Below are 27,735 nucleotides of genomic sequence, written 5' to 3' on the forward strand. Positions count from 1 at the left end.
CCTTGGCAGTCTCGTCCATAGTAACCTCGACAGCACTTAGCAACCCAGACAACCATAGAACAATCCTGGCGACAGCCATCAATGTTCCTGCCATAGATCTGGTACGTACACTTCTGCATCCCTCCCTAAACATTGTGCATTCCGGCACAGGGGGATAAAAACACAGGGGAGAGAATGTTCTGTGGATTAATTTTTAACTCAGTGTAGTTTTTTAATTTCAAGCTGATCAAATTGACGGCCCTGGAGACGGATATGATTTACTTACAGAAAAAGTACAGCAGTGCAGGAGTGGTGCAACCCCCTCCCCAATATGCTTCAGTCCTGATATGATGAGACTAAAGCCACATCTCCACTTGCTGTGCTGGAGATTGATCTTCTAGCATTTGATTTAGTGGGTCTAGTAAAGACCCGCTAAATTGAACACTGAGGGTGCCCTGGTCAGCGCTGGTGCTCCTTGATTTGTGAGGAGTAAGGGAAGCTGAGGGGAGCATTTGCACCTATCAACTTCGCACTGTGAAGACAGTGCCAAGCTTGGCTTAAGGTATGTCGACTCCGGCTACGTTATTTACATATCTGGAGTTGCATATCTTAACCCAACCTTCCGGATCTCTTATAGATCTGCCTCATTCTTCTTGCCCATTTAATCTATGGCCTTTCTTCCAAGACAGATGATGGATAGCAATAAAGGGGAAGGACACAACAGAAGAGAGCTGGCACCACCTTTTTCATTTCACATGAGCCATCAGATAGTGGTAACTTTTGGTCACTACTGGCTTAGACTAGATTTTAACCAGTCATCTAGAAGAGAAGAGCACTATAGGCCAGATTCTCAGCCAGTCAACGCTCACAATATTATCTGACCATGCCGCTCTCCTCTAGCTCCTAGGTCCACTCTGCTCACTAAAACACAGCCTGCCATATGCATGCAAGCATCAAGTGTGTTTTTGTTGTGTAGTATGTGCTAGGATGAGAACACCAAACTCTTCGTCACTTGTGACCACATTAGATTTTATCATAATTCTTAATGGGGCCTAATCCAGAACTCACTGAAGCCAATGGAAACACTCACTCTGACATCAATAGTTTTGCATCAGATCTGTAACTCTCTACTAACTTCAGTAGGATTGGGATTTTATTGTTCCATTTAACCAAGCCATTTTATTGTTCACTGCTCTACTGTTCTTTGAAAGTGTGTGTTATTTTTAGTTTATTATTTTGCAGTCACAGATGCCTGCTAATTACACTGCTTCTAAAAAAAGTATTATTACCTTTGGTTTAGTTGCTGTAGGGCATTTCGGATTACTGTAACAGCCGACACAATCCCCCTGTCATAGAAAGAGAAACACATATTTAAAATAAGAACACCACAAAAGTGATTTGAAAGAAGCACTAGAAAAGTGTCTACTTTTATATAAGCAGTAAAATTAATGAGCGGAGAAAAGTACCTTTAAAATATCCAATTTCATTACTCTTAATACAGATTACAAGAGCATTCCAAAAGAGATAAAAGAGGGGAAATGGTAAAGGAAAATGACAACATAACAGGTACATTCAGTCAATTTCACAATAAAATAGTTCTGGAAGTGCAAACTTGCTATTCAGCTACATAGGTGGGGGCTGCATGTATTTTCATATAAGCCTCCATTGGCATAACTGACAATGTATTTGGGGTGTCTCTGATTTGAGTGTCCAATTTTGAGATGTTTTCCTAGACCTGACTTCAGGAAGTGCCCCCTGAAAAGTAATCCCCTTTAAGGTGACTCAAATGGAGGACTCAAAACCACTACTGGCTTTTTGGCCTTACTGTATTTCTCTTTCAAAATTGATCTGTCCCTCATCAGCATAGTAAACAAGAACCTTGTGCATACGAGAGTATCTAGAAATAAATATTTATATAAATAGCACAAGCATCCACAGATATACCAGTTAGAATAAAAATAAGCACTAACATCTTCCTGCTCTTCTAGGGATTACCATCTATGGTCAGGAAAAAACATCCCCTCAGTATTACAATACAATACACATTTAGATGTATTATAATAGGCGTTTACATATTCCCGTAAAGCATACAGCATTAGCCAGTGTTAGTGACTAGATTTCAAATTAGATGGATGATTGCTTTGATTCTTTAACCCTACATGAAACTCAAAAAGTAATAGCATTATCCTTGTATAGGTGGTAACTTTATTTGACCCTTTCAACAGGCATTATTCCAAAGGGAATTATTTTTTGCGCCCTGTTCATGATTATATTAGTCTATAAAGGGTTTGTCTAGACTAGAAGAAATGGATGAAATTAAGTCAGGGGTAGCTAACATGTTTTAGTTAGTCCCAATTGAACCTTGACCTTTTCCTTACCACAGATGCAGTTGAATCTTATGTATCTTTTAGGTACCATACTTCACCTTTTAATTTAGATAGTCAATGTCTACCCTAGGTGTCACACTAGACAAATGAAAAGTAGCATTTTAAGCAGTTTCAGCCATGGAGCCAAATTCTGATTGCATTGGAATAAGTGGAAGGTTTGCTATTGACTTCAGTGGAGCCATGATTTGGCCCACCATTCACATCTCCACAAGGGTCACAAAACTGAACTGAAGGATGGACGGACCTTGATATCAGCAGTGATAAAACTGTCACATCGACCGCCTAAGGTGGGGTCCATTAACATGCAGTCAATTCCATAAGCGATGCCACCATCAAACTCCAGGTACCGCTGCACTATCCTACACCTTCTGTCATTCAGAAAGAGGTCACCCTGAGAGAGAGGCAAGAAGATAATCACACAAAATAAGGAGCCCGCATCATGCTATGCTTTGTTCGATCCATGTGCAGTTCCTGTTCAGGAATTAGTAAGAATATAAACCTTCCTTTGCAGTCAGTTCTCTCTTGAGTATCTTAATTAGACTTTGTCCCGTAGTGTAGACATACCCTTACAAAACAGGCATGTTAAAATTAGATTAATCAACTAATCCAATAGTTGATGGAATTTCCAATTCGTCGATAAGGGTGCTTCCGTTTTGAAATGTAGCAAGAGTCCACCTGGCTGTTTCTACATTTCAAAACGCGCAGCGTTCCGCCTTTGAAATGTACAAGAGCCCCAGCAAGGACTCTTGTGCATTTCAAAGACTAAAATGCCACATGGAGCCCGGGGCCAGCAGAGAGTCACCCCGTGATCCCGGGCTCCATGCAGCGCTTCTGCTTTGAAATGTACAAGAGCTTCAGCAGGGACTCTTGCACATGTCAAAGGTGGAACGCCGCCGCTGCGCCCCTGCCCCCTCCCATAGAGCTGGAGCTGAGGGGAACTGGCTTTTAAGCTGGCTCCCTGCAGCACCCAACCTCTCCCTCCACCTATGCTGCCTCTTTCTAATAAAGGCAGCAAGATGGTGTTGAAGCGACTAGTCAACTAGCGTGTCGACTATCTGATAAGCTTTTGCAGATCAGATACTTGACTAGTCGATTAGTCACTTACATCCCCATTATAAAGTAAACATTATGCATCATTTCCAGATAGGATAACAGCATTTCCCATTGGGTTTAAGCATGCAGCATCCTGTCTCTACTGAGATCCCAATTTGCTATGCTCCCTTCCCCACAAGAGTATGCAGAGTTCTCCCTCACAACAGTCACAGTGTCTTACTCCATCTATATATGTAAAAAGCCAACTGTTTAGACACAGCTACTTGCCAAGTCAGTGCAAACAGGGGATCACACACACAAACCATTCAGTTTGCACCACACATTTTGTGCAAGTTTGTAGCTAGGCAACTATAATTTGCAGGTCCTTAATCCTGAAAGCAAGCCCACATTGTATATAGTACACTTACAGCTCTTCTCCCAGAGTGACCCTCACTTTGTGTGAGCCCTTTTTCTAATTTTGATGTGTTGCACACTAAGGCCCAGATCCTCAAAGGCATTTAGGCACCTAACTCCCAACTCAGGAACCTGGCTACATTTGTGGATCTGTTTCTTTTCTGAGGTGTGTGCTAGCCAGTTGTGTGGAGAAACTACTGTCTTGTTACAAAGAAAATTATTCTTCAATAAGCCTTCTACCTGTAAGGCAAGTCACAAAGCTGTGGATCTGTTTTCTAAGCCACTGCTCCTGCAGTGCTGGGATATGCTAATGTGGATCCAGGCCCACTGACAGGGATGGGCAAAGAACGACAGTTGCCCAGGGGCCTGGTGATTCAAAAGGGCCCAAAGCTCCCAGCCACTGCTGCTACAGCAGGCTCTTCACATTGACACTGGAGCATGGCACAGCGCTCCAGATGGTGGTGAGGGCTGGCTGCCCAGGCCCCACCCCTTCCACCTGGGATCCTGCCTCTTCCAGGAGCATTGAGCTCCCCCCTGCCTAGCCCAAGGGTCCAACAAGTCTGTTGGCTCCCCTGTGTGGACCACCGTGTGTATGTGGAACACCATTGATTCTAGTGGTGCTGATTCCTTAAGGTGGCTTCATAGGCTTGGTGTGTGTGTGTGTGTGTGTGTGTGCGCGCGTGTGTGGGGGGGTGGTGTTGCAATGGATCGAGGCCTATGTTATTAAATAGTACCTATGTGAAACACTTACAATAGAGCTGTTGTCGTTGTTATCCCCACATTTTACACTGAGATCAGATCCTTGAAGGGTCTTCAGTGACTTGGAGTTGGGGAGATCACAGGCTAAAATCTGTGAAAGAAATGCACAGTGTGGGAAGATTTGGTACTGCAGACCAGGGTTTTACAGTGCCTCCTCTAAAGAAATCAGAAAATGTTTGAACACACCTTGGCATCTCTGATGATGTGGAATTTCAGATATTGCACCAGTTTGTCCTTGTTCGATTTTTTAAACAGGAAATCCTGCTGCTCCTTAGGCAGTGCTCTGAGAGCTGCATCGGTGGGCCAGAACAAGGTGACTGGTTTATGAAGAGGATCACTGATGACACTCATCAAACCGGCATTCTGCAGCATAGAGAAAACAAGAGTGATTTTTTTTCTTACTGTAAAATTACATCCACTGTAAAGGATTAACACTGAGAAAAATGTACTGTGGCTGGAAGTGAATTGGCCCAGCAGCAAGGATGCTGAATGCATCATGGCCTTCTAGTAAATAGCTTGTAATTTAGGCCTTCTTGTGTACAAAGCCAAGATTTTAAAAAGCAGGTGTCTGTACTGATTTTCAAAAGTGCTGAATGCCTGACAGCTTTTACTAAAGATGAGATCACTTATTTAGGTGCTTAACTCAGAGTTTGGGAGCCCATTGTTACAAACCCGGGACCAAAAGTTTTAGAGCACAAAATGGATGAAAGAGCAGGGAGGGAATAGCTCTTATGTCTTATGAGTGCTTAGATCTGCCTGCCTTTCTCTGTGTGAAGGGGGAGAGAACTGAATGCAGTAGGGCCAGATTATCCATTAGGCACAATAGGCAGAGTGCCTAGGGCCGATGAAAAATTTAGGGCCTAAAAAAATTCATAATTAACTCAAAAATAAGAAGAGAAAATTGCTAAATCACACAACAATTTGCTATTTTTTATTAGAATACATGTGCAAATGTGGAAGAAGATTAATTAAATGCAGGTGTATTCAATCTTTAGTCAACAAACAACATACAGGTATAACACAATTAAATATTTACTTTGTGACTCTTTTTGCTAGCAAAATCACAGACAGTCATTTTTCTCCAAAGCTCCCTCTTAACTGAAAGTAGTGCAAGGGAAGATAGTCATTTCTGTCCCATGGTAGACTGAACACAGGTCTTTATACATTTTAACTTTGAAAAAGAGGTTTCCCTTTCACAGTTTGTTCCCAAAATGGCGAGATACATCCTGAAAGCAATACTGACATTTGGAAAACTTGTCCCCAACTTGTCTGCTATACATGCTGCCACAGATTTCTTCTCAGCATACATATGTGAGAATTATAGAAATTCATCTCTAAATGCATGTTCGAGATCTGATGGGTATATACCTACTAATGCTCTTGCTCTAGAGGCAACATCAGCATCACTGGACATTGATCTAGCCACAAGAAAATGGAACAGTTCATTCAGTGTGGCATATGCGCTCGTCGTCTGACCATCTCAACACAGTAAGTTTATCCATGATTGCATAGAAGCACTGTGTGTGAAATTTGTCCCTGGTACTCAAATCCAAGACCGTGTTATCCATACAAACTTCATCAAAAAATTTGCTGTCTCAGCCGTTTGGGTTGTGTGGTCTCATTGCATGCATATATTTTCTTTTTACTGAACTGCCTACCTTGCAATGAGAAACCGAAATCCAAATTCTGGGAATGAGTATTTTATTCAAAATATTTTATGAAATACGGAGTGATTTCCCACTCAGCTGTATCAGAACTATATTTTAATGTTGTGACAAAACTGATGTTTTCTTCCGTGTCTGTTTCTGTTTCCATCACATCTTGTGCCGGAGTTGTCATGGTCACTTCTGAAGTAGCCCGACTGACCATTGCTTGTTCCTCACTTGATCTTGAAGGTTCAACACCACTTTCAGTGGCGTCTACTTCAACATGTTCTGCAGCTTTGTTTTCCAAATCTGATCTTGATGGATTAATGGGAGAGCTTGCACTGTCACTCCTCATATCTTTTCTCATGAAATTCAGCAGAGAACCACTCATTTTTTTTAAAAGCTTGTTCTTTTTTTCTTTTTTTCTTTTGCTTTACAGCTCTAGAATCATGCTTCCTCTTGCATTGCGATGTGGATTTTACAGTCTCAGTGGTGGCAACATCACCTTACTTTTCTCCTTATCAGCTGATTAACTGTCTGGTGAATCTTAAGTATAATTGCAGTATACAACAAAATGGCTGTTATTTTAGAATGAAGTACCATGAATTTCTTACATGGTGCGCCACTTTCAAGAATGAAAATAAAAGTGAGTGCTATTAGGTGTAGAAGGTGATAGGGCATTTCTCCCTTATATATTTCTATAGAGTCTAATTTAAGGGCCTACAATTATGAGAGTGCCTAAGGCCTATGAAAAGCTTAATCTAGCCCTGGATTGCAAGGGCTTCTCTATAAGCTGTGGGGAGCCTGTGTCCCTCATCACACTATACACAGCCCCATTGCTCAGGCTGTGTGTCAATTATATAACTTCATCCTGAAGTTGTGGCTTTAAAAAACTATGCCAAATAGTCATTGCCTCCCGAATTCACTTACCTCTAGCAAGTTGCTGAACATGATGTATCCTTGTTTGGCTGCAACCATTTTAAGGCTTTCCTAGAAAGATATAAGTGTTAAATGGGCTTATGTGTCTTGTCTGGGAAATAGATTAGCTACAGATGCTGGCTACATCTACACTGGCCCCTTTTCCGGAAGGGGCATGTAAATTTCACCAGTCGTCGTAGGGAAATCCGCGGGGGATTTAAATATCCCCCGCGGCATTTAAATAAAAATGTCCGCCGCTTTTTTCTGGCTTTTAAAAAAGCCGGAAAAGAGCGTCTAGACTGGCCCCGATCCTCCGGAAAAAGCGCCCTTTTCCGGAGGCTCTTATTCCTACTTCCTACTTCAAAGTAGGAAGTAGGAATAAGAGCCTCCGGAAAAGGGCGCTTTTTCCGGAGGATCGGGGCCAGTCTAGACGCTCTTTTCCGGCTTTTTTAAAAGCCGGAAAAAAGCGGCGGACATTTTTATTTAAATGCCGCGGGGGATATTTAAATCCCCCGTGGATTTCCCTACGATGACTCGTGAAATTTACATGCCCCTTCCGGAAAAGGGGCCAGTGTAGACGTAGCCTTAGTAATAAGGTATGAGACATGTTTGATCTTGTAGTTCAGTTGTGACTGTGAAATCAACGTCAGCTTGAAGATCTTATTTTAGATGTTCTCTTTACAAAGCAGAAGATCTTTAATATAAATATAAATTATGAATGATGCTAATGAATTTTAAATATGAAAGGTTAACGTACACAACATTGTAAAATTATGCTAATGATTCAGTGTTGGGGCTTTGTAATGCCAAAGCTTTTGTTGTAACTACTGTCAAATGGTAATTGGTAAGAAATATTCCAGTTTAGACAGAAGGTACGTACCCGCTCTGTGCCCGATTCTCCTTTAGGGAATTCTTGCATGTGCTGTGGAAGTAGGATTTTATCTATGATGTGTACCACACCATTTGCACTGATAATATCGCTGGATATAATCTTAGCCTTGGTATTCAGATATACTGAATTCTGAAAAAGATTAACAAAAAAAATAGCGGTTTCAATGGAAACATGCAGTAGGGAAATGCTGAAATAAACACTCTTTAATATGAGAGGCCGACTCACTGCATGCAATACAGTTGCAATGAATAGGGCTCCTGTTTTAGCAATTTAGGGCTTGATCCTGCAATCCTCAGACAAAAAAAGCAGTTCTATGAAAATCAGCAGTGCTACCATGTGAGTAAAGATTATCCACATGAACTGCACTCTTAGCATGGCAAACAGAGAGAATGATAGACAAGTCTTATTTTAAACACTACTTATTTTTTTTAATCCAAAAGGAGGAAAGGGAGCATTCTAATTTTTTTTTAAAAAAAAAGAGAAGTGAAAATGGTCAGTTTATTATTCTACAAATTTTACCTTAGCCATCTTGTTACCTGTGAGAAAGAGGTCTGGATGGGGTCGCCCTGGAGCGAGGTGACATTTGTAATTGTTTTCAGGTCATTATAGAAAAGTCCAGCACAGCCCACCATATGGTACCGAAGGATCTGGGGCATCACTCCATTGACAATCCAGTCTTTAATCTAGGGTGGAATTGGAGCGTTCAAAGGCAAGGGCGAAATAACACACAAGTCCAAAAGCTCTTCACGGACTCACTCAAAGTTTGTTGCTTTTTTCTTACTTACTTTTGGTTCGCCGTTCAATGCTTCTGTGCTGGGTACAAACACAGTGAAAGGACCAGAACCTGCAATATCTTTGAGAGCAAGGGCCTGGAAAGTTTACAAAGATAAAGAAAAATCATTCATTTATACACATAGTTTCATATACTTGGTAGAGTGTGACCAGATCCCTTACAGGGAACCAGGCCTTATACTGCAGGCAGGAAGGAGCAAGACCTCTAGAATGTCCTCTGTGACTGCCCACAGCCTTGTTTGATCTGCCTCATGCTGCATTCCCCCATTCATCCCACCACATGGGACTGTAACAGTAAGAGAAACACTCTCCTGCCACAGGGAAGATCCTCTCCCAACTCCTTCAGGCTTACAGGATTTAAAGAGTTCTCTCTGCAAAGTTTGCCTCATCATACTCTTCCCCCAGCTTCCTCTGCTGCTACTTAAGGGCACAGAGCTCTCCTTCTCCCTCTCATGTGCCACCTTCCTTTAAAACGATGAAAGTTAAAGAGAAAGCTGAAAGTGCTTGAAAGTTAAAGAGAAAGCTGTGCTCAGCAGCCATTAATAGGGAAGCAGAAAGATAACAGGCTGTGAGGGAAAAGGGGTTAAATCCTTTCATTCTGAAGGAACCCAAAGTACTTTCATATTCCCATATTCATATGTTTTTGTTATAATCTTAGGTTTTGGTTAGAAACCTATGGTTAGAGACCTACAGTTCCTTGCTCTAGGTGTTGTGCAAACACATTGCAAGAGAGAGTCCTTGTACTGAAACACTTACAATGTAAAGAGTTGAGTGAAAACAGAGAGAAAGAGACTTTTCCAAGGACACAGAGCAGAGCTGGGACTAGAACTCAGGTCTCTTGCCCTGTCCATTGTTTCACACTGCCATTCTACACGTGTCTATGCAAAGGAATCACTGGCTCCTGAAATGTAATCAGAACTGCAGGAGGCACATGGCAGCTGTTTAGATGCACATAGCAACATCCTGCAACATTTTAGAGAGGCAGTGAAAAACAGCATGTAAAAATGCAATGGGAACTAGATCAACAGAATAGCTGCCCTTATCAGAATCTGGGTGTGAAAAAGTGCCATGGGATCTGTCTTGTGAAAGGGGAGGCCTTCAGTTTTGGGTCTGATCAGGAGATCAGCGCACAAGTCCTCCAGTCCCAAAGCCCATATGGGGGAGTTGTAGCAGTACTGAGTCCGAGGGAAGAGCATCACTTAGGCTATGTCTATACAGCAACATTATTTAAAAATAACTAGCATTATTTCAAAATAACTGCCAACTGTGTGGACGCAGACTACATAATGTTGAAATACTGTCAAGCTGGAGGACTTCTTACTCCAACTCCTGTAACCTTCATTGTATGAGGAGTAAGGGAAGTCGGAGGAAGAGTGTTCTATTTTGAAATAAGTGCTGTGTAGACAGCACTAAAACTCAAAATAAGCTATTTTGAAATAAGCTACACAATTGACATAACTCGGAATAAGCTATGCAAATTGAGCTAAGCCCTGCTGTGTAGACGCGCTCTTACTAAATAACTAGCACCATTCATTACATGCAGCACTACATTTTCTGTGATGGTCTCCACCATAAATAATAATGGACCGCCTCCAGTCCTGGTTACCTTGTGAGACCAGGGCCAGAGATGCTGTGGCACAAAAAACATTCAAGAATTTCCTTACCTTAAGATGGGAATAAAAACGAGTAGTATTGGAATCCTTGAGCAGTTCCTGCAATCAAAATAACAGCACCTTTTTACTGAATTGCATCTGAAGAATATAAATGAATGCCATCCTCTGGGAAGGCACATGTCTGGTGTTAGAAAGAAAACTTTTTGGTCTAGATGATTCAGCTACTGCAGGACGTACACTAATCTTTTTTTTAAAATCTTGCCCAGAGGTAGCATTTATGGGACTAGGGAGACAAATTTCCATATGAGATTGCAGCATCCCCATGGAAAGTTTTGCATGTGGTTCTGGGCTTTATGCAACAAAATTTGTTCAACTGGAAGAAACCCAAAGGGCAATGAAAACTCCAAAAAGGGTTCAGAAGTATGATGTATGAAGGAGAGGTGAAAAGAAATGAATATATACAGCCTAGAGGACGATAATGAAGAGGAGACATAAACGTTCCTCCATGTCTTTGAAGAAGTAATACAAAATAAGGGAGAGAATTATTCAGATGTGACCTTCAGGACAATCCTTATTTAAAGGGTAATAACCAGGTCTTGGGTTAGGGGCTGAAACGATTATAGGATATGAACTCTGAGGTCCTTCTGGCTGTAGAAGGAAACCTTTTCCTCTCTTTCAGTTCTGGACCTCCCATCGTCTGTGCAAGAAAGGAAAGAGCCAGCTGTGCACTCTCCTGGGTGCGGGCTCTGCCATTCTGCCTGGCCTTCATATATAGACTGTATGAAGGAGCAGAAGGCTTCTTGCACCTCCTTCCCCTTCCGCTGCTCATCCATGAAGGGACGAGTGGAATCTGGCCCTTTCAGAAGCACCAATCACCTGAAGATCCTGTTCCCTTCTGCTGGAGTATGGGGTGCTCAGCACCTCTGAAAACAAAGCCATCCTAAGTGTCTCAGGTTTACCCAACGACTGAGCGCTCAAAATTACTGGGCACTTTGGAAAAAATTGTCCTATATGATTTACACTGAACTTCATTGGCAAAAGAGAGAGAATAGAATTCACAAATTCCTCACCACATGCCCTGATTCTTAACAAACTGCCTGGTGTGTGAACTGATCTGCTGTTGCTTTAACAGGTGCCACTTCTACCTTAGATAAATAGAGAAATTAACTTCAGTATTTGCAGTATTCCCTACAGCTACTGCAGGACATACCTAAGAAATACTGGCATGGCTATAGCTATTTATCTATGCAAAACTGGCATATTTTTAAGAGTGGCCACTTGTTTCACATAACTCCTTGAAAAACATTCAATACCAGTGAACACACAATGTTTTACCTGGTAGATGTTGCCTCGGCATTTAAATCCATCCCCAACAAAATCAGGTTTGCAGGTGCAGGTCCTCTCCGTCAGCTCGGTGTCATTACAGGTTGCAAATTCACTGCAGCCACCATTATTCTTGCAACATCAGATAAAATTGAATGAGTTGGTGCGTTTGTGTTTTCAAAATAATTCCACTTCATTTAGTCAAACATTCAACAGAGGGAAATATTCTCTTTTTTGACGACTAGTAAAAAGCATTCAAGATTAATATAAAGATAGTTACTGACACTTAAAGCAAAGCACACTGTCAGTTTCTTTGGGTGAGTGTACACTGCACCCTTAGCTCGAAATAAGCTACGCAATTTGAGCTATGCAAATTGCATAGATTATTTCGAGTTAATTTTGAAATAGCTTATTTCGTAATTTGGCGCTATCTACACAGCACCAAATTTTGAAATAAACCACTATTCTGAAACGTCCCTTAATCCTCATGGAACAGGGTTTAAAGGGACATTGGAATAGCGTGCCCATTATATTTCAAAATAATGGGCTTGTTTCAAAGACACAAAATAGCTCTTTCGGGACACTGGAAGTATCCCGAAATAGCGCCGCAGTGTAGACATACTCCTTAAGACCTACTCTCTAATTCCGCAGCCCAGAGTGATATAACTGGTCATGGTATACTGCTACCCAAAAGATTTCCATGCAGGTTTCATCATGGACTCCTGGGCCAGGATTCTGAGCTGCACTTCAGATGTATCACAAAAATTTATACCCTAATAATTTTTTTCATCTTTAAAGTGCCAACAAGACTCCTTGTTTTTGCTGCAATGGACTAACATGGCTACCCCTCTGCTGAAACTTCTAGGAGGTGCATCTTGAGAGGTGAGGGGCTATGGGATCCTGGGGGTTTGGTTGCAGAGGCTGTTCTAGTTTACTCCATGGCTACGTCTAGACTACATCCCTTTTTTGTAAAAGGGATGTAAATTAGACGTATCGCAATTGCTAATGAAGCGGGGATTTAAATCTCCCCCGTTTCATTAGCATAATAATATGTGTCTGATAGCCTAGAATAGCTGGAACACAGAAGTGCCGCATGTCCCTCCCCAACACATCTCCTTCACCCCCTTCTCCACCTCCAGCTGGGAGAGAATAGGCTTAGGTCTGTTTATCCAGGCTTTTCATCTCCTGGGCACTACCTTTGTCAGGGGAATTCCCCAGAGGGGAGATCTGGCTGCTGCCAGCCCAGAATCGGTGCTCAGGTGACAATCAGCTCTTCAGCTTGCAAACCAGTTTACTTGTAGACAAGGGGAACAGTCTCTTCATGACAAAGCAGGGAAGGCTGCTGTATGAGAAATTTAGCTCATTTTCTCTGCACAGGCTCTTTTCTAGAACTCAGATAACAGCCACGTGAGAGCCCACTTTCACTTAATCTGACCTCCCATTCTAAGTGGTGGTGGGAGATCTTCCTTGAGCTACCATCAGGGATGGGCCCTAGCATAGCTCTCACTCTATACAGTGAGGTTTGGATTGGTGTGTAGATCAGGGTTGGTGGACTGCTGAACAGGGAAATGAGTTTAGTCAGAGCTCCGTGTGTAGCGTTGCCAGGGAATGTTTAGCTACCTTACAGTCAGATTAGCATGCTGTACAACACTGACAAAAAGCCGCCTTCTGTAAAAAACATTCTTTTAATAGCATCACAGCTAGTGAAGTGGAAGAGAAGCTGTCAAAATGAAGCTGACACAAAACCATATGCATGAAGCCCATAAATCTGAAGAACAGCCCTTCCCGCAACTTTTAATTTCCATCTCTTCACCATTCCATCTGGGCTGCCTTTGAAGCTTTGAAAAATAATAGGTCAAGGCGGGATGATAATTAATGTGTCACTGTTCTCTGGAGACAAACGATCAATGAGTACAGAACAGTGAAAGGCATCACCCAGCCTTAGCTTGTGATTGTGGGGAGGCAGCTTTTGAATGCTGAGGAGTTTTCATCTGACACCAATGATCACGTACTTGTATGTATCAAAGGGCTAAACATTAATGAATCAGAAGTATGGGACTGGGACTGTTGAATAAAAATCAACCTCATGCACAGGGCCAGTACCAACCAACACTAGGCATCACATGGTATCCAAATGGCATCTAGAGCTCGTGCCAACTCATTGCACATAATGGCTACGTCTAGACTGGCATGATTTTCCGGAAATGCTTTTAAAAGTTTTCTGTTAAAAGCATTTTCGGAAAAGCGCGTCTAAATTGGCAGGACGCTTTTCCGCAAAAGCACTTTTTGCGGAAAAGCCTCTGTGGCCGATCTAGCCGCGCTTTTCCACAAAAAAGCCCCGATCACCATTTTTGCGATCGAGGCTTTTTTGCGGAAAACAAATCACTGCTGCCTACACTGGCCCTTTTGCGCAAAAGTTTTTCGGAAAAAGACTTTTGCCTGAACGGGAGCAGCATAGTATTTCCGCAACAACACTGACAATCTTACATGAGATCGTCAGTGCTTTTGCGGAAATTCAAGTGGCCAGTGTAGACAGCTGGCAAGTTTTTCCGGAAAAGCGGCTGATTTTCTGGAAAAACTGGCCAGTCTAGACACAGCCACCAAGTAGTTCCAAAGAGAGAAGGTTTGGTTCTCCAAGGCATTTGAGCATAGGGTTGCAGTTCCCCGATTCCACATGCAAAAGGACAGCCCTAAATCACCCGAGGAAATGTACACCACTTGAGGATCAAGTATTGAAGCATTCTGCTTTACTATGGCTCCCCTTGTCTCCCTGCTCCCAGAACACTCTCAACATGCCCTCTTCTGCCCCTTGTGCTGAGGGATGCACTAGACTTAACATCAATGCAGAGTTTCACTGCATAGGCGGAATTCTCTACCTGCCATATCGCCACTTTAAGGTAACTTTTTGCCATTTTCAGGCCCCTTAGCAGGCTGGAGAATCTGGCCCATCGTGCCTTATCCAGCAGATGAGCTGACAGGAGTGGATTTGATTTTTTTTTATCTTGGAATTATCAGAGAGATTGGCATCAGAGAAAAATTTTCACATGTTATCATTGGAATCTAACTACAGGCAGTCCCCGGGTTACGTACAAGATAGGGACTGTAGGTTTGTTCTTAAGTTGAATTTGTATGTAAGTCGGAACTGGCTCCAGATTCAGCCGCTGCTGAAACTGATCAGCAGTTGACTACAGGAAGTCCGAGGCAGAGTTGCTCTGCCCCGGGCTTCCTGGAATCAGCCGCTGATCAGTTTCAACAGCGGCTGAATTTGGACACCTGGGACAGAGCAGCTGGGGTGCTGCCGGGTAGGTCCCCGCAGCGCCGTACCTCAGCAATGCGGGGACCAACCCGGCAGCACCCCAGCTATTCTACCCCAGGTGTCCCCAAGTCAGCCGCTGCTGAAACTGATCAGCGGCTGATTCCAGGAAGCCCAGGGCAGAGCAACTCTGCCTCGGGCTTCCTGTAGTCAGCCGCTGGTCAGTTTCAGCAGCGGCTGACTTGGGGACACCTGGGGCACAGCAGCTGGGGTGCTGCCGGGTTGGTCCAGTAGCGCCGAGGAGCGGCGCTGCGGGACCAACCGGCAGCGCCACAGCTGCTCTACCCCAGGCGTCGGCGGCGAGAAAAGCCTGGTCTGCTGGGGGGAGGGGGGTGCACTAGCTGTGCCCCCCCCCCCAGCAGACCAGGGAGACGCGGGTGGCGGGACCGCCAAGACGCGCCGTGGTCTCGCCCGCATCCTCCGCGGCTTTGCTCCGCGTCTCTCTGGTCTGCTGGGGGGGGGTGGGTTCCCCCCAGCAGACCAGGGAGATGCGGAGCAAAGCTGTGGAGCACGCGGGCAGCAGGACAGCCCAGACGCGCCGCTGCCCACGTGCTCCGCGGCTTTGCTCCGCGTCTCCCTGGTCTGCTGGGGGGGGGGCGCCCCCCCAGCAGACCAGGGAGACGCAGAGCAGCTTTTCTCGCCCCGAAGGACGCGGGCGGCGGGACCATGGTGCATCTGGGCGTCCCGCCGCTCGCGTCCTCCGGGGCGAGAAAAGCCCCGTTCATAACTGCGGATCCGACATAAGTCGGATCCGCGTAACTCGGGGACTGCCTGTATTTTATTTGGAATTTCTTAGAAACTGCATTCACTTCTAAAGCCTTAGATTCTAGAAGTTGGTTCAGAAACTGTAAGTAATTTATAGAATGGATTTTAAAACTAACTAATTTCATCAACAATGAAAATTTCTCTCTGCATTTAACCACAAAGAACCAGTATCTTCCCTAGGATTTGACTGAAGTTTTTTTTTTTAAATCGTGTGCACAGTATAAAAACTAGATTGTTTCATGTTTGGGCCCCAATTCAATAAAACATCTAAGCATACGGTTAAAGTTTAGTACATATTTGAGAGTTGTCAGGTATACTTTAAGCATAGGCTTACATGCTTTCCTGAATCAGGACTCAGGTGGGTTAACACATATTTCTAAGCTAACCTTGCACGCATACAAAACCAAACCAAAAGCACGCTGGTGTTCTATAAAAAAAATGGAATGATGAGAATATACTTTCCTGTAGGATGACACTTACTGATAAACACAGATTGATGTATGTGCATGTTTTACCATCTCCAGAATATCCTTTCAAACAATTACACGCTGCCTATCAGGAGAAGAAAGGATCCGTATTAACACAGAAACATATGGAACTTGGTTGCAGTACCTTCTGATTTTATTTGAAGGCTTCAATATCTGAGATATAGATGAGAGGATTATTCTAGGAGGGGTAGGTGAGATTCTGTGGCCTGCACTGTGCAGGGGGTCAGACTAGATGATCATAATGGTCCCTTCTGATCTTAAAGTCTATGAGTCTATTTACTTGTATTGGCTATACTGACATGACTACAACAACACTGCACGCCTGAGGTACATCATTGTAGAATGTAGGGCCCTTTAACTACTTTATGCTGATGCTGTCATTACCATGCAGTTGTTCTTTCTGAGGTCCTGGAGTGTCAGAAAGTAAAACTATTGAGCCTTCACATTGTAATGACAGGGTATTTAGTATACCTGCATTCTAAAATACATTGATAAATTGCCAGACTCTTGGAGGAAGGACAAGCAACTCAGGCACACAGTCCTCTGGTTACAGGATTTTGCAGAAATTATATGAATATAATTAAGACTTCATAGGGGTCAGTTGTGAGTCTTAAGAACATAAAAACACCATACTGGGTCACACCAAAGGTCCATGTAGCTCAGTATCCTGTCTGCTGACAGTGGCCAATACCAGATGCCCCAGAGGGAGGAATCACAAAAGGTAATCCTCATGTGATCCCTCCATTGTCACCCACCTCCAGAGAAACAGAGGCTAGGGATACCATACCTACTCATCCTGTCTAATAGCTATTGGTGGACCTAACTTCCATGAATCTATCTACCTCTTTTTTAACCCTGTTAAAGTTCTAGCCTTCACCAAATCCTCTGGCAAGGAGTTCCACAGGTTGGCTGTGCACTGAGTGAAGAAAAATATTCCTGCGCACATTGATGGGGGAGAAAGGCAGTGTAAGGATGCCCGTTGGAGAGGCTACCTGCATTGCCAGTAATTGTGAAAGGTAGAGGGCAGCAAATGCTGGGCTGTTACACTCCCATCTGTACAGGTGGGCAGAGGTTGGTACCATGCTTTCCCCCACCAATGTGCCACACCATACAGAAGAGCTGGGGCTGGGCCTGTCCATGTGGCTCCTGAACAGAGCTGGAAATTTGGTCCAGCTACTATCCCTCTGTCCTGGGGAAGTGGTGGCCAGGCCAAAATTGAATGGTGCTGCAACCCCATGTGCCTGTTTCTCCCCCCCCCCCCTCAGTCTTTGCATTCCTCCTGGCACTGCTGGGCAATGAGCATCCCCAAGCCTCGGGGAGAAGTGGAGCAGTGGTCACTGGGGCCTACTAGGCCCCAGGAGGGTGGGGATGTTGGATTCAGTTTTTTTGTGCTTCTTAGGGAAGTGGAGACACAGAAGGGAATGGAGGGACGGGGGTGTCTTGAGCTTCCAGAACTGTCTGGCCCCAGTGCATGGTGCTCTCCAACCTTGCTGGCTCTCTGGGGAAGAGCTCAGGTTAGGTGCACGGTGACGAGACCACTGGCCTGGGTGCAGGGATTTTTTGGGGGGGGGGGCAGAGCGTGGGGCAGCAGGCAAGGAGTGTGTATAGAGCTGGAGGCAGTGAGGAGAACTCAGAGCTGGGGTGGGGCAATGAGAGGGGAAGACCATTGGTCTGGGAATGGGGCGGCAGAGGACAACGTGTGTAGAGCTTGGTGCGGGGGAGAGGGGAGGGAAGGCAAGAGAGCTCTGGCAGGGGTGCAGACCAGGGGAGGGAGAGCTATAGGCTCCCTCCTTAGGACAATTCTGGTTGTACCCCTGGCTGAAGCAAAGGGAGAAGTAATCGGTGTTAGCAAAGGGCTTGGAGCTTAGTGAGAATAGGAACCAAATTCTTATTCCCTGTCACTGTCTGTTTCCTGCCCTGTTCCTGGGAAAGTGAAGCCATGCTAGCTGGATTGTAGGCTACTGTTTAGCCCATAGCAATTCCAGTAAAGTAGGAAAGTAGAGGGACAGTAAAAAGCACCTCAATCCTATAGCTAAACTTTTAGTCACATGAATGCAGTGGTAATTACAAATATACAAAGCAAAACGGCAGTGTTATGGCACATTGATTGCAAAGTTAGATATCACTTGTTTTATCTGCTTATGCATGAATCTGTTAGATACCGGGAGCAGAGCTAGTTGGAAAGTGGGGATTTTCCTAGAGAAAATGTTGACAAAAATGAAGAGAATGTCATTGTCATCCAAGTTTTCAGAAAAAAAAAAAAAAAAAAAAGTCAGCTGAAAATTTTAAAAAAATATAAAAAACCCCCGAGGGCCAGAAAACAAATAAAATGGTTTTGGCTGACATGTTTAAGGTTTTGGTCAACATTTTTCAGGTTTTTGGTTTTCAAGGAAAAACTGAAAAATGTTGAGGGAAGTAAACACTTTCCACAAACAACAGGGAGTTCTGTGGCATCTGCAAAAATAACAGATTTATTTGGGCATAAAATTTTGTGGGCAAAGACCCACTTCATTAGATGCACGTGACAAACTGACTCTTTGCCCATGAAAGCTTATACCCCAATAAATCTGTTAAGGCATGTCTACACAGCATGCCTACACTGAGGTTATTCTGTAATAACGGCGAGCAGGAGGACTTCTTACTCTGACTCCTGTAACTTTAACTGTGATGATTCATTACTTACCTGATTGGGTCCAGTTTGAGTGCATTCTGCATTTCTATCACATCCACCGTTGTTCTCTAAGCAAGGGTTGATTTCTTTATAACCAAAACAATTGGAGAAAGCTCAGTGATTGCCAGATTCTCACTTCATTGATTACCTAAAGTAACCCATGCTAGGAATGCAGGTTTATGGCAAATGTAATTCATTTAGACTGATTCTCATTGCTACCCAATGCTCTCCTTGTAAGTATCTTTCACCTTTCTTGGCAAGAGCTGGAAACATGCAGATTGCTTTTAGAATGGTTCACAGTGAAGTTCAGTACAGTAATGTCTTGCCTACACTTAAAAAGCTGCACTGGCACATCTGCCCATTATATTGTCGCTGCTCTAGCGCTTCAGTATAGACACTCCTATGTGGCTAGGAGGGGTCTCCCATTGGTGTAAGATCTCCAGACCTCGGAGAGCTAGCAGATATGTTGACTGCACAATTCTCTGATTGGCATAGCACTGTTTGCAGTGCATGTTAGGTGAGTTGAACTACTTTGCTCAGGGGTGTGGATTTTTCATACTCTTGAGTGATGTAGTTATACTGACTTTATTTCCCTCTGTAGACTACACCTAAGTCTTTTATTCTTTTCCTGAATGCGTACAGTGCCCAAGGCCTGATCCAAAGCATCCAGTGAAATGGGTGAGAGTCTTTGACTTCATTAGGCTTTGCATTAGTCCTCTCCAGCAGTGACTTGAAGGTTAGGTCTCTTAGGCTATGTCTACACTACAAGGTTTTTGCGCAAAAACCAATAGAGTGTCCAACCTCAAGCGCATTTTTGCACAAGAAAATCAACACAACAGAGGGCTTTTACTGGTAGAGTTATTCCTCTCCCCACGAGGAATAACTCCTTTTTGCACTACAGCTCTTGTGCAAAAAGGCAGGTGTGGACGCTTTGAAGGGATTTTTGTGCAAGAAACCCCTATTGGAAAAAGCACAGGTGCTCTGATGGCCACTCACAGAATGGCCATCAGAGCACCTGTGCTTTTTCCGATAGGGGTTTCTGTGAATGGCCATCAGAGCTTTCTTGCGCAAGAGCATCCATGCAGTGTAGACGCTCTCTTGCACAAAAGCACATCATTTCTGTGATGCGCTTTGAGGTATTTTGCACAAGAATTCTTCTGCAAAAGGCTTCTTGTACAAAAATCCTGCCACGTAGACAAAGCCTTAGATTTAAGGTGCAATTCACTGTTATGATTTCAGTGGAGTCATTTAATGCTTTGGAGATACTTACATTTTGCATTTCCTTTTAAACTTTCTTATAATTTTCTCTAAGGCCGTGTCCAGACTCAGGGGTTTTTTCGGGAAAAGTAGCCTTTTCCCGAAAAAACTTCCCCTGCGTCCAGACTCAAGCCGCGTTCTTTCGAAATTATTTCGAAAGAACGCGGCTTTTCTTTCGATGGCGGTAAACCTCAATTTACGAGGAAGAACGCCTTCTTTCGAAAGTTCCTCTTTCGAAAGAAGGTGTTCTTCAATGTAAAGAGGCCGTCTTCGAAAGAGAGCATCCAGACTCGCTGGGTGCTCTCTTTCGAAAAAGCGGATTTCTCTTTCGAAAGATCCGCCTGCAGTCTAGACGCGATCTTTCGAAAGAGGCTCTTTCGAAAGATGCTTTCGAAAGAGCCTCTTTTGAAAGAAGCCTGCAGTCTAGACATAGCCTAAGGGAAGGGTATGTGTATTTATCTGGAGAGTAATGTGTCTTTGGGGATCCATCCCATACACAGTGGACAGCATGAACTATTAATATACACGGAACATATATTGTGCAGATATCACTATAGCACTTCCCTGTCTTTCAACAAATGCCCGGATATAGCAATCCTTACCAAGACAGACTATTCCATCTCCAGTGTACCCAGCTGCACAAACACACACTCTGTTTCCTGGAGTAGTTCTTTTACACTCTGCTTTGATAGAACAGCCACCATTGCTGGTCTCACATGCGTCAATAACTATATAATGGGAAACAAAAAATGAAATCAATGTGCTGAGTTTGCTTTATAGGCAGACTAACTAATCTCTGTCATGTCTCCAAAGGCAAAGGAATTTAGTGATATTTCCCCGAAAAATAAACCTTTCTGATTTAAGAGTCCATAGATATAATTAGAATCTTATACATACTACTTATAAACTGCAATAGGAAAAGGGGAGAAAGTGGCTTTCTATTGTGGAAAATAAGAAATAATCTGTGATGGGTTCTCCCATAAGTTCCTATTCTACAATGTTGCCTCGTCTAACTGCAAAAAATGAAGAGGAGGTTCTCCACAGTTTTCATGGGGTTCATAGAGATCCTTCCTACTTGTCCTTAGTTTGCAAACATTTACGCCTCCTATGATGGGATGTAATCCCTGTACTGGCACTGGAAAGGAAAGGCATCCTAAGAATACTGATCCATGTCACTTGGATGTATTAAAGGGCATTGGCCTTGGGGGTTATCAGACTCTGAAATGTGTCTTGGCTGGAGGTTGAGGACATTCCTGGGGCTGGAATTGGCTGAAGAATAAAAGCAGGAAATTGAGGCACAGCTGCTAGAATGCCACACGAACTACTAAGGGGGCCTGTTAGTGGGGCAACTCTGCTACACCTCTTCATTGGGAGTCAAATATCCTGCTGTTAAAGGAGGTTGGGGTGACTCTGCCAATCCTAGGATTACTCGTTGGCGGGTATATTGCTTCTCCAATGCATAGGTTTCCTTGTCACTACCATCCTAATGAGACAGAGTCGGGCCATAGGAATCAAGCCCCCCAGGTTCTTGTTTGCTAGAGCTGAGCATATTCTACATGGCTAACAGGGTTTTCTGATAAAAACGACACTTCTCCAGTATTCTGTTAATGGTCATAAACACTGTACTCACACTAGTGCAAGATGTAACATTTTCAACTATTGAAACAGCATAGTGTTTTCAATATGGATAGGGATGTAAAAAGTTTAACCAGTTAACTCCTAAGCTGATGTTTATTGGTTCTGGTTAACATTTAGTCCAGAGGGGGCTGGGAGACTGAAGCCAGCAGCTCGTGGGGGCCAAAGCTGGCTGTTGCCATTGGCAGCCCGTGAAGCTGGTAGCCCATAGGGCCCTCCTAGAGGCTTGTTACATGGTTAATATTTTTTAAAGTTTTTTTTGCATCCCTAATGTGGACAGCCCTACCAGATCACTAAGCCTGATTGTGATGGAAAGTTCCCATCAGGGGAGAAATGAAGACCGATATAGCATAAACATAAGGGTCTTAAAACATCTAGGTTCTGCAGCACTTTGGCTATTCAGACAGAAATTCTTGCCATTTCCTCAATCCTCCCAGACTTTCAGTTGTGCTGCACGCTGTGAAGGTGGGAAGGGAGGGACTGGAGCCATCTGGTCCACTGTGTAAATTTAAAGCAGTGTAACAGCTGCTTTAATTGACCCCCTGCTGCTCACAATGCCAACAAGCTGTTCCAATAGCCAAAATAGCCAGACCACAGTGGACTGGCAACTTGTCCTATAACCTTTTTTTCACAGGACAGGGGCCAAGAGTAGATGAAATAGAGTCTTAGGTTGGTTCTATGCCACCACAGATGCTCCCTACCTATGGGGAATTTCTCAGTAGTAGATTAAACTGGCTTTCTAGCTGATTTGTGCCGCCAGGGTGTTGCAAAGCAGGGGCTAGTGTCTGGCGTCAGGACACAGCTACCCAGCGTGGTTAGACAAATGCTCCATTGTTCCAAAGGGCATTATTTTAATCAGATAAAGTTTAGGGAATTAATTACACAGATTGCAGCAGAAAACAGTCTGTTTCATAAAGCTGGATTTTCCACTCTTTCAAAAGAACACCTGGGATTAATTGCAATTGACCCTTTTTTTTAGGCTAGCCATAGAACAATTTTAATTACTCACCACAAATCAATTCAGATAAAACCAGAGGACTAGCCAGAAGTGCTACTGTATCTCCAATCAGCCTATGTTCATTAAACTGGGCCAGAAATAAAGAACAGACATAATCCAGGTTTCCCTACTCCAGAACTAACACATCTCCAGTTGTGCACAATATGTTCCCTTTCCCCCATTCTTTCCCTTCCACACAATATATGGACTCTTGGGGATTTCCAGTCCTTTGTTGTTGTGAAGCAGCACCTGTCGCAGTCTATTCATTCTGAATCAACTGGCAGCAAGTCCTCTTTTCACTCCCTATGTGGAAACGTGCATCTCTCAACACTCTTCTGCTTCACAGTGAACGCCAAGTGCTTCAAGCACATTCTTGGAAAGGGTCAAAAACAAAGTCCACTTGCCTGTACAGTGTGTTCCATTCCCTTGAAAGCCGGCTGCACACTTGCAATATGCAGTGCCGTTAGACATGAGGAGGCAGCTAGAGAGGAGAAAGGTGGAGCATTAGAAACCACTGGCTCTGGACTGTCATCATTGCTTTACTGCATCTTCATTTTTTATTGTTTGTATTACTGTGGCACCTCAGATCAGGTCATTGACCAGACACCCGTGGTGCTAGGTGCTGTGCAAACACTGAACAAGAAAACGTCCTTGCTCCAAGGAGCTTGCAATCTAACTACTGCGCAAGAATCAACAGATGGATACAGGGGAGTACAAAGAAGCTGAGAGACAATATTGGTCAGCATGACAGGCAGTGGTCTCAGCACACCAGTGGAGTAGCCATTGTTTTTTTGCAGGCAGCACAAACAAGGAGAGATTTAAGGAGGGTTTTGAAGGAAGAGAGTGTGGAATTTGCCTATATTTATGGGGAGCTCCTCCTATGTGTGAGGGGCAGCATAGAAGAAAGCACAAAAGTTGTTCACAGGGGAGTGACGGAGGCTTGCACAGTTGGCCAGTGGAAGGTGGGAGTTAACAACACAGTTGTATGACAGGGCTGCTTGTGATGCTAGAAACAGTCTCAAGAGCTCTGGGGGCTCACTTCTGGTTGATATTTTATGTCCCGAAGGTTATGACCACACTACAATAACCCTGCAGCTGGCCCTTGGGCTACGGGGCCGTTAAACTGTAGCTATTCCAACTCACGCTGGCGCATAAGCTCTTGGAGTCCATGATGGGGGAGTGGCCCAGAGCGCAGAATGGCTACACCTGAATGTCTACACTGCAGTTTTACAGTCCTGCAACTTGAGATCCATGACCCCAAGCCAGCTGGCACAGGTCAGCTGTGGGGGTTTCATTGTTGTGTGGACAGACTCGATAGCTCAAGCTTCAGCGTTTTAGTCAGCCAGACAGAAGGGGAATCTCCTTGCAGTGCATTTTGGAAGGGTTTTTTTTTTGGGGGGGGGGGGTTGTCTCCTTCCTCTGAAGCATTAAGGGGCCATGGCTGGAGATGGGACTCTGGGCAGGGAGGATCTAGGGTTGCCAGCTTCAGCGGAGAGGAGGTAAGCAGCATTTTCTTAGCCAGCCTGCCCTGGCTCTAGCTCTCTTCAGCCTCTCCCCTGGGGACCACCTCTCTGCCCTGCTGTGCCCTGATTGCCTCCATCCCCTCTCTCTTGGATTGGCTCCCCTCTACCCATCTATCCCCCGATTGACCCAAGGCCCTTGCTCCAGACACTGGCTGGGTAGGCAGGCAGGCTCTGCATCATTTCCTCTCAACCCTGTATGGACCAGGGCTATGAGGTGGATGGAGTATTGTTTCTCTTAGGTACAAACAAAGGGAAGTTTTTCCTTCACTCAGCGCACCATCAACCTGTGGAACTCCTTGCCAGAGGTTGTGGTGAAGACTAGGACTTTAACAGGGTTCAAAAAAGAGCTAGATAGATTCATGGAGGTTAGGTCCCTCAATGGCTATTAGCCAGGATGGGTAGGAATGGCGTCCCTAGCCTGTTTGTCTGGAAATGGGTGACAGGAAAGGGATCACGTGAGGATTACCTGTTGTGTTCCCTCCCTCTGGGGCATCTGGTTTTGGCCACTGTCGGCAGACAAGATACTGGGCTGGATGGACCTTTGGTCTGACCCAGTATGGCCGTTCTTATGTACTTGATTGTTGGTGCTTGCTCACATGCTGAGGGTTTAAGTGATTGCATATGTGATTGGGAAGGATTTTTCTCCCAGGTTAGACTGACAGTGACCTTTGGTTTTTTTTTGCTTTCCTCTGCAGCATGTGGGGACAGGTCAGCTGCTAGGATTATCTGGGTATATCTTGATAATTTCTCTGCCATTGCTGGGGACATTGGCACTGGTGCACCTTGGTCCCTTTTGTTCTTTGCCTGTGGCACACAGTAGTCTGGTCTCTTGTGGGCTGTGACATTTTAGCTTGATTTCAGTTGTTGGATTTAGTGTTCGGGTGGTGCTGGATGCCTGTGATGTACAGGAGGTCAGACTGGATAATCACTTGGTCCCTGCCAGCCTTAATCTCTATGCCTGTATCTTGGTAGCAAATGAGAGATGATAGGTAGAGTGGGAATAGACCACGAAGTTCCTTGAAAGAGAAGACATTGTTTGGTGCAATAGAGAAGGGGAAGCCAGGTGATGAATTCAAAGAGAAGGGTGATATGGTCAAAGCGATGGGCTAGGAAAATGATCTTTGCAGTAGCATTCTGAATGGATATGAGTGAGTCAACATGTTTAATTTGAGCTGATGTGTGTGTGAGTGTTGAGTGAGAGAGACACTGCACCTGAGGCCCTCTCCAGCATCCACATTCCCTGCCAGAGCCTGCACCCAAACTCCCTCCCAGAGCCTTAGGCAGGAGGAGGGAGGGGAGAGAGCTTAGGTGGGGAAGTGATGCTGGCTGTGTGTTTGGGGTACCACCAGAATGTCTACAAACCTGCCACCCTTGTGTATGTGGAAGGTAAAACTGCGATGAGCTAGCAAGTACAAGCAGGTTCTGAATGAGCTCTCCCCTGCCATCTAGCGATGCACTGGGAGAAAGGACGTTAGGAGCAGGCTGTAGTTGTATAGACACATTCACTCTGCCTTGTAATCGCAGGCCAAACCACAACTCTAGTACCGTGCTCCTCTAACATGCACGGAAATTCAGTACCTCAATACAAATTTGGTACATGGAGGAAGACTAGACTACTATAGTCAAAGTAGGCTCTCCAGATCTTAGTAGGGATGTTAAATTGAGATTAACTAATCGAATAGTCGATGGGATTTCCATCGACTATTTGATTAGTCTATAAGGGCACCTTCGCCTTTGAACTGTAGCAAGAGCCCTACCTGGAGCACGGAGCTTCCTTTTGAAATGTACAAGAGCCCCAGTGGGAATCTTGTACATTTCAAAAGGAAGCCCCACAGGAAGCGTGGGATCAGCAGGGGATCCCGCTGTCCGTGTACTCCCTGGGGGGGACCCCGCTGGCCCTGCACTCCCTGCGGCACCTGAGCCTTTGAAATGTACAAGAGCCCTGCTCTTGTATAACTTTACCTCAAATTCGTATTAAACAGCAGAGGGGTAGCTGTGTTAGTCTGTAACTTTCAAAAAAACAATGAGTAGTCCTCTCGCACCTTAGGGCATGTCTACATTACAGCATTATTTTGAAATTACTCCCCTTATTCCAGAATAACAAGATGAGCATCCACACAGCAAGCCCATTCTTTAGAAATTATTTTAAAATAACAGGCTTCTTATTTCTAAATAATAAACCCTCATTTCATGAAGAATAATGCTTATTTTGAAATAAATAGTGATAGTACGGATGCTCCACTGCTGCTATTTTGAAATAACTCCTCCCCAGCGCCATTCAAAGTAATTACTTCCCACTGCTTCCTGGGGTTCTAAATTGAGGTAGCGCCTCCACATTAGGGGATCCTAGCTTGAACTAATTTCAAGGCTTCCCTGTAGTTTGGATGTGTTATTTCAAAATAATTATTTCAGGAGTTGTTATTCAAAAAAAAAACGTATTTTCAAGTACCCTTGTAAAGTAGGCATACCCTTAGACTTGAACAATATATATAATATAGTATCATGAACTTTCCTGGGCAAAACCCTCTTCCTCAGATAAGCAGAGCTATAAACTGCAGATAAGATAAATATTTAAATGAAGCTGCCAGCAAAGAAGAAAATCAGATTCTTGTACATGTTTGGGGCTCTCTGTTCCAGTTTTCCTGATTGTCTAATAATAAGCAGTCAGCACATAAAAGGTGAACTTCTAAAGTAACAACATTGCTCTCTGAAAGCCTAAGATAACTTAGCCAGCATCTCTCTGGGGCTATGGTGGCAGACTTGATTCCCTACAGCAAAGCCCAGATTTCCAAAGGAATTTAGGTGTAGCTCCACTCACCAATGCAAAGCCTAAGTGATTTAGACAGCCAAGTCCCATTTTCAAAAGTGGCTTATGCACTCAGTAGCCCATGCCCCATTGACTTTCATAAGATTTAGGTCCCCACTGGCTAGATTCAAAAAAGTACTAGCCACTAGGTAGGTGCCTAACTACCACTTTCCATGCCTCAATCCCAGAATCAGGATCCACCTGGGGTTCACAAAACTCAGGCTCGACTGCCACCTAAGCCTGCAGGCACAGACAGACACGTGCTCAGTGCCTACATTAAAGTAAAGGAAAAGGTCCCTAAGAACATACGTCACTGCAGCCCTATGCTGGATTTTTGGACATCTAAGCCACTGTGCTATTCATGAACTGGGGCAAGCCAGGTGCTCCTCTGCCTAACTCATCTGCAGGGCCCAATCCTATAGGCATGTTTAGCGGTTGCATACCAGAACAGGCCACGCAAGTAAGCTCCCAGAACACTGGGGGGTAGGAGAAAGAGTGGGTGGTCTCTTGGAGCTTTTAGCCCTG

The 27,735-nt window shown here is 44.3% G+C and overlaps 1 protein-coding gene across 2 annotated transcripts in view; it reads right to left on the minus strand.

The window, feature by feature from the left end:
• Positions 1 to 27,735, minus strand: part of STAB2 (stabilin 2) — a 146,873-nt gene that overhangs the window by 30,103 nt on the left and 89,035 nt on the right. For both annotated transcript variants that reach the window (XM_075938882.1, XM_075938875.1), the window contains 15 exons: positions 23,286 to 23,362; positions 20,852 to 20,977; positions 19,005 to 19,078; positions 16,314 to 16,385; positions 11,768 to 11,887; positions 10,484 to 10,531; positions 8,813 to 8,896; positions 8,564 to 8,710; positions 8,016 to 8,156; positions 7,148 to 7,207; positions 4,758 to 4,934; positions 4,564 to 4,662; positions 2,611 to 2,757; positions 1,269 to 1,325; positions 2 to 125 (listed from right to left, as the gene is read on the minus strand). In XM_075938882.1, coding sequence (XP_075794997.1) covers positions 2 to 125; positions 1,269 to 1,325; positions 2,611 to 2,757; positions 4,564 to 4,662; positions 4,758 to 4,934; positions 7,148 to 7,207; positions 8,016 to 8,156; positions 8,564 to 8,710; positions 8,813 to 8,896; positions 10,484 to 10,531; positions 11,768 to 11,887; positions 16,314 to 16,385; positions 19,005 to 19,078; positions 20,852 to 20,977; positions 23,286 to 23,362 — 1,553 coding nt within the window. The remainder of the gene's footprint in view (position 1; positions 126 to 1,268; positions 1,326 to 2,610; positions 2,758 to 4,563; positions 4,663 to 4,757; positions 4,935 to 7,147; positions 7,208 to 8,015; positions 8,157 to 8,563; positions 8,711 to 8,812; positions 8,897 to 10,483; positions 10,532 to 11,767; positions 11,888 to 16,313; positions 16,386 to 19,004; positions 19,079 to 20,851; positions 20,978 to 23,285; positions 23,363 to 27,735) is intronic.

The sequence above is a fragment of the Pelodiscus sinensis genome, chromosome 1, assembly GCF_049634645.1.
Source record: "Pelodiscus sinensis isolate JC-2024 chromosome 1, ASM4963464v1, whole genome shotgun sequence".
NCBI lineage: Eukaryota > Metazoa > Chordata > Testudines > Trionychidae > Pelodiscus > Pelodiscus sinensis.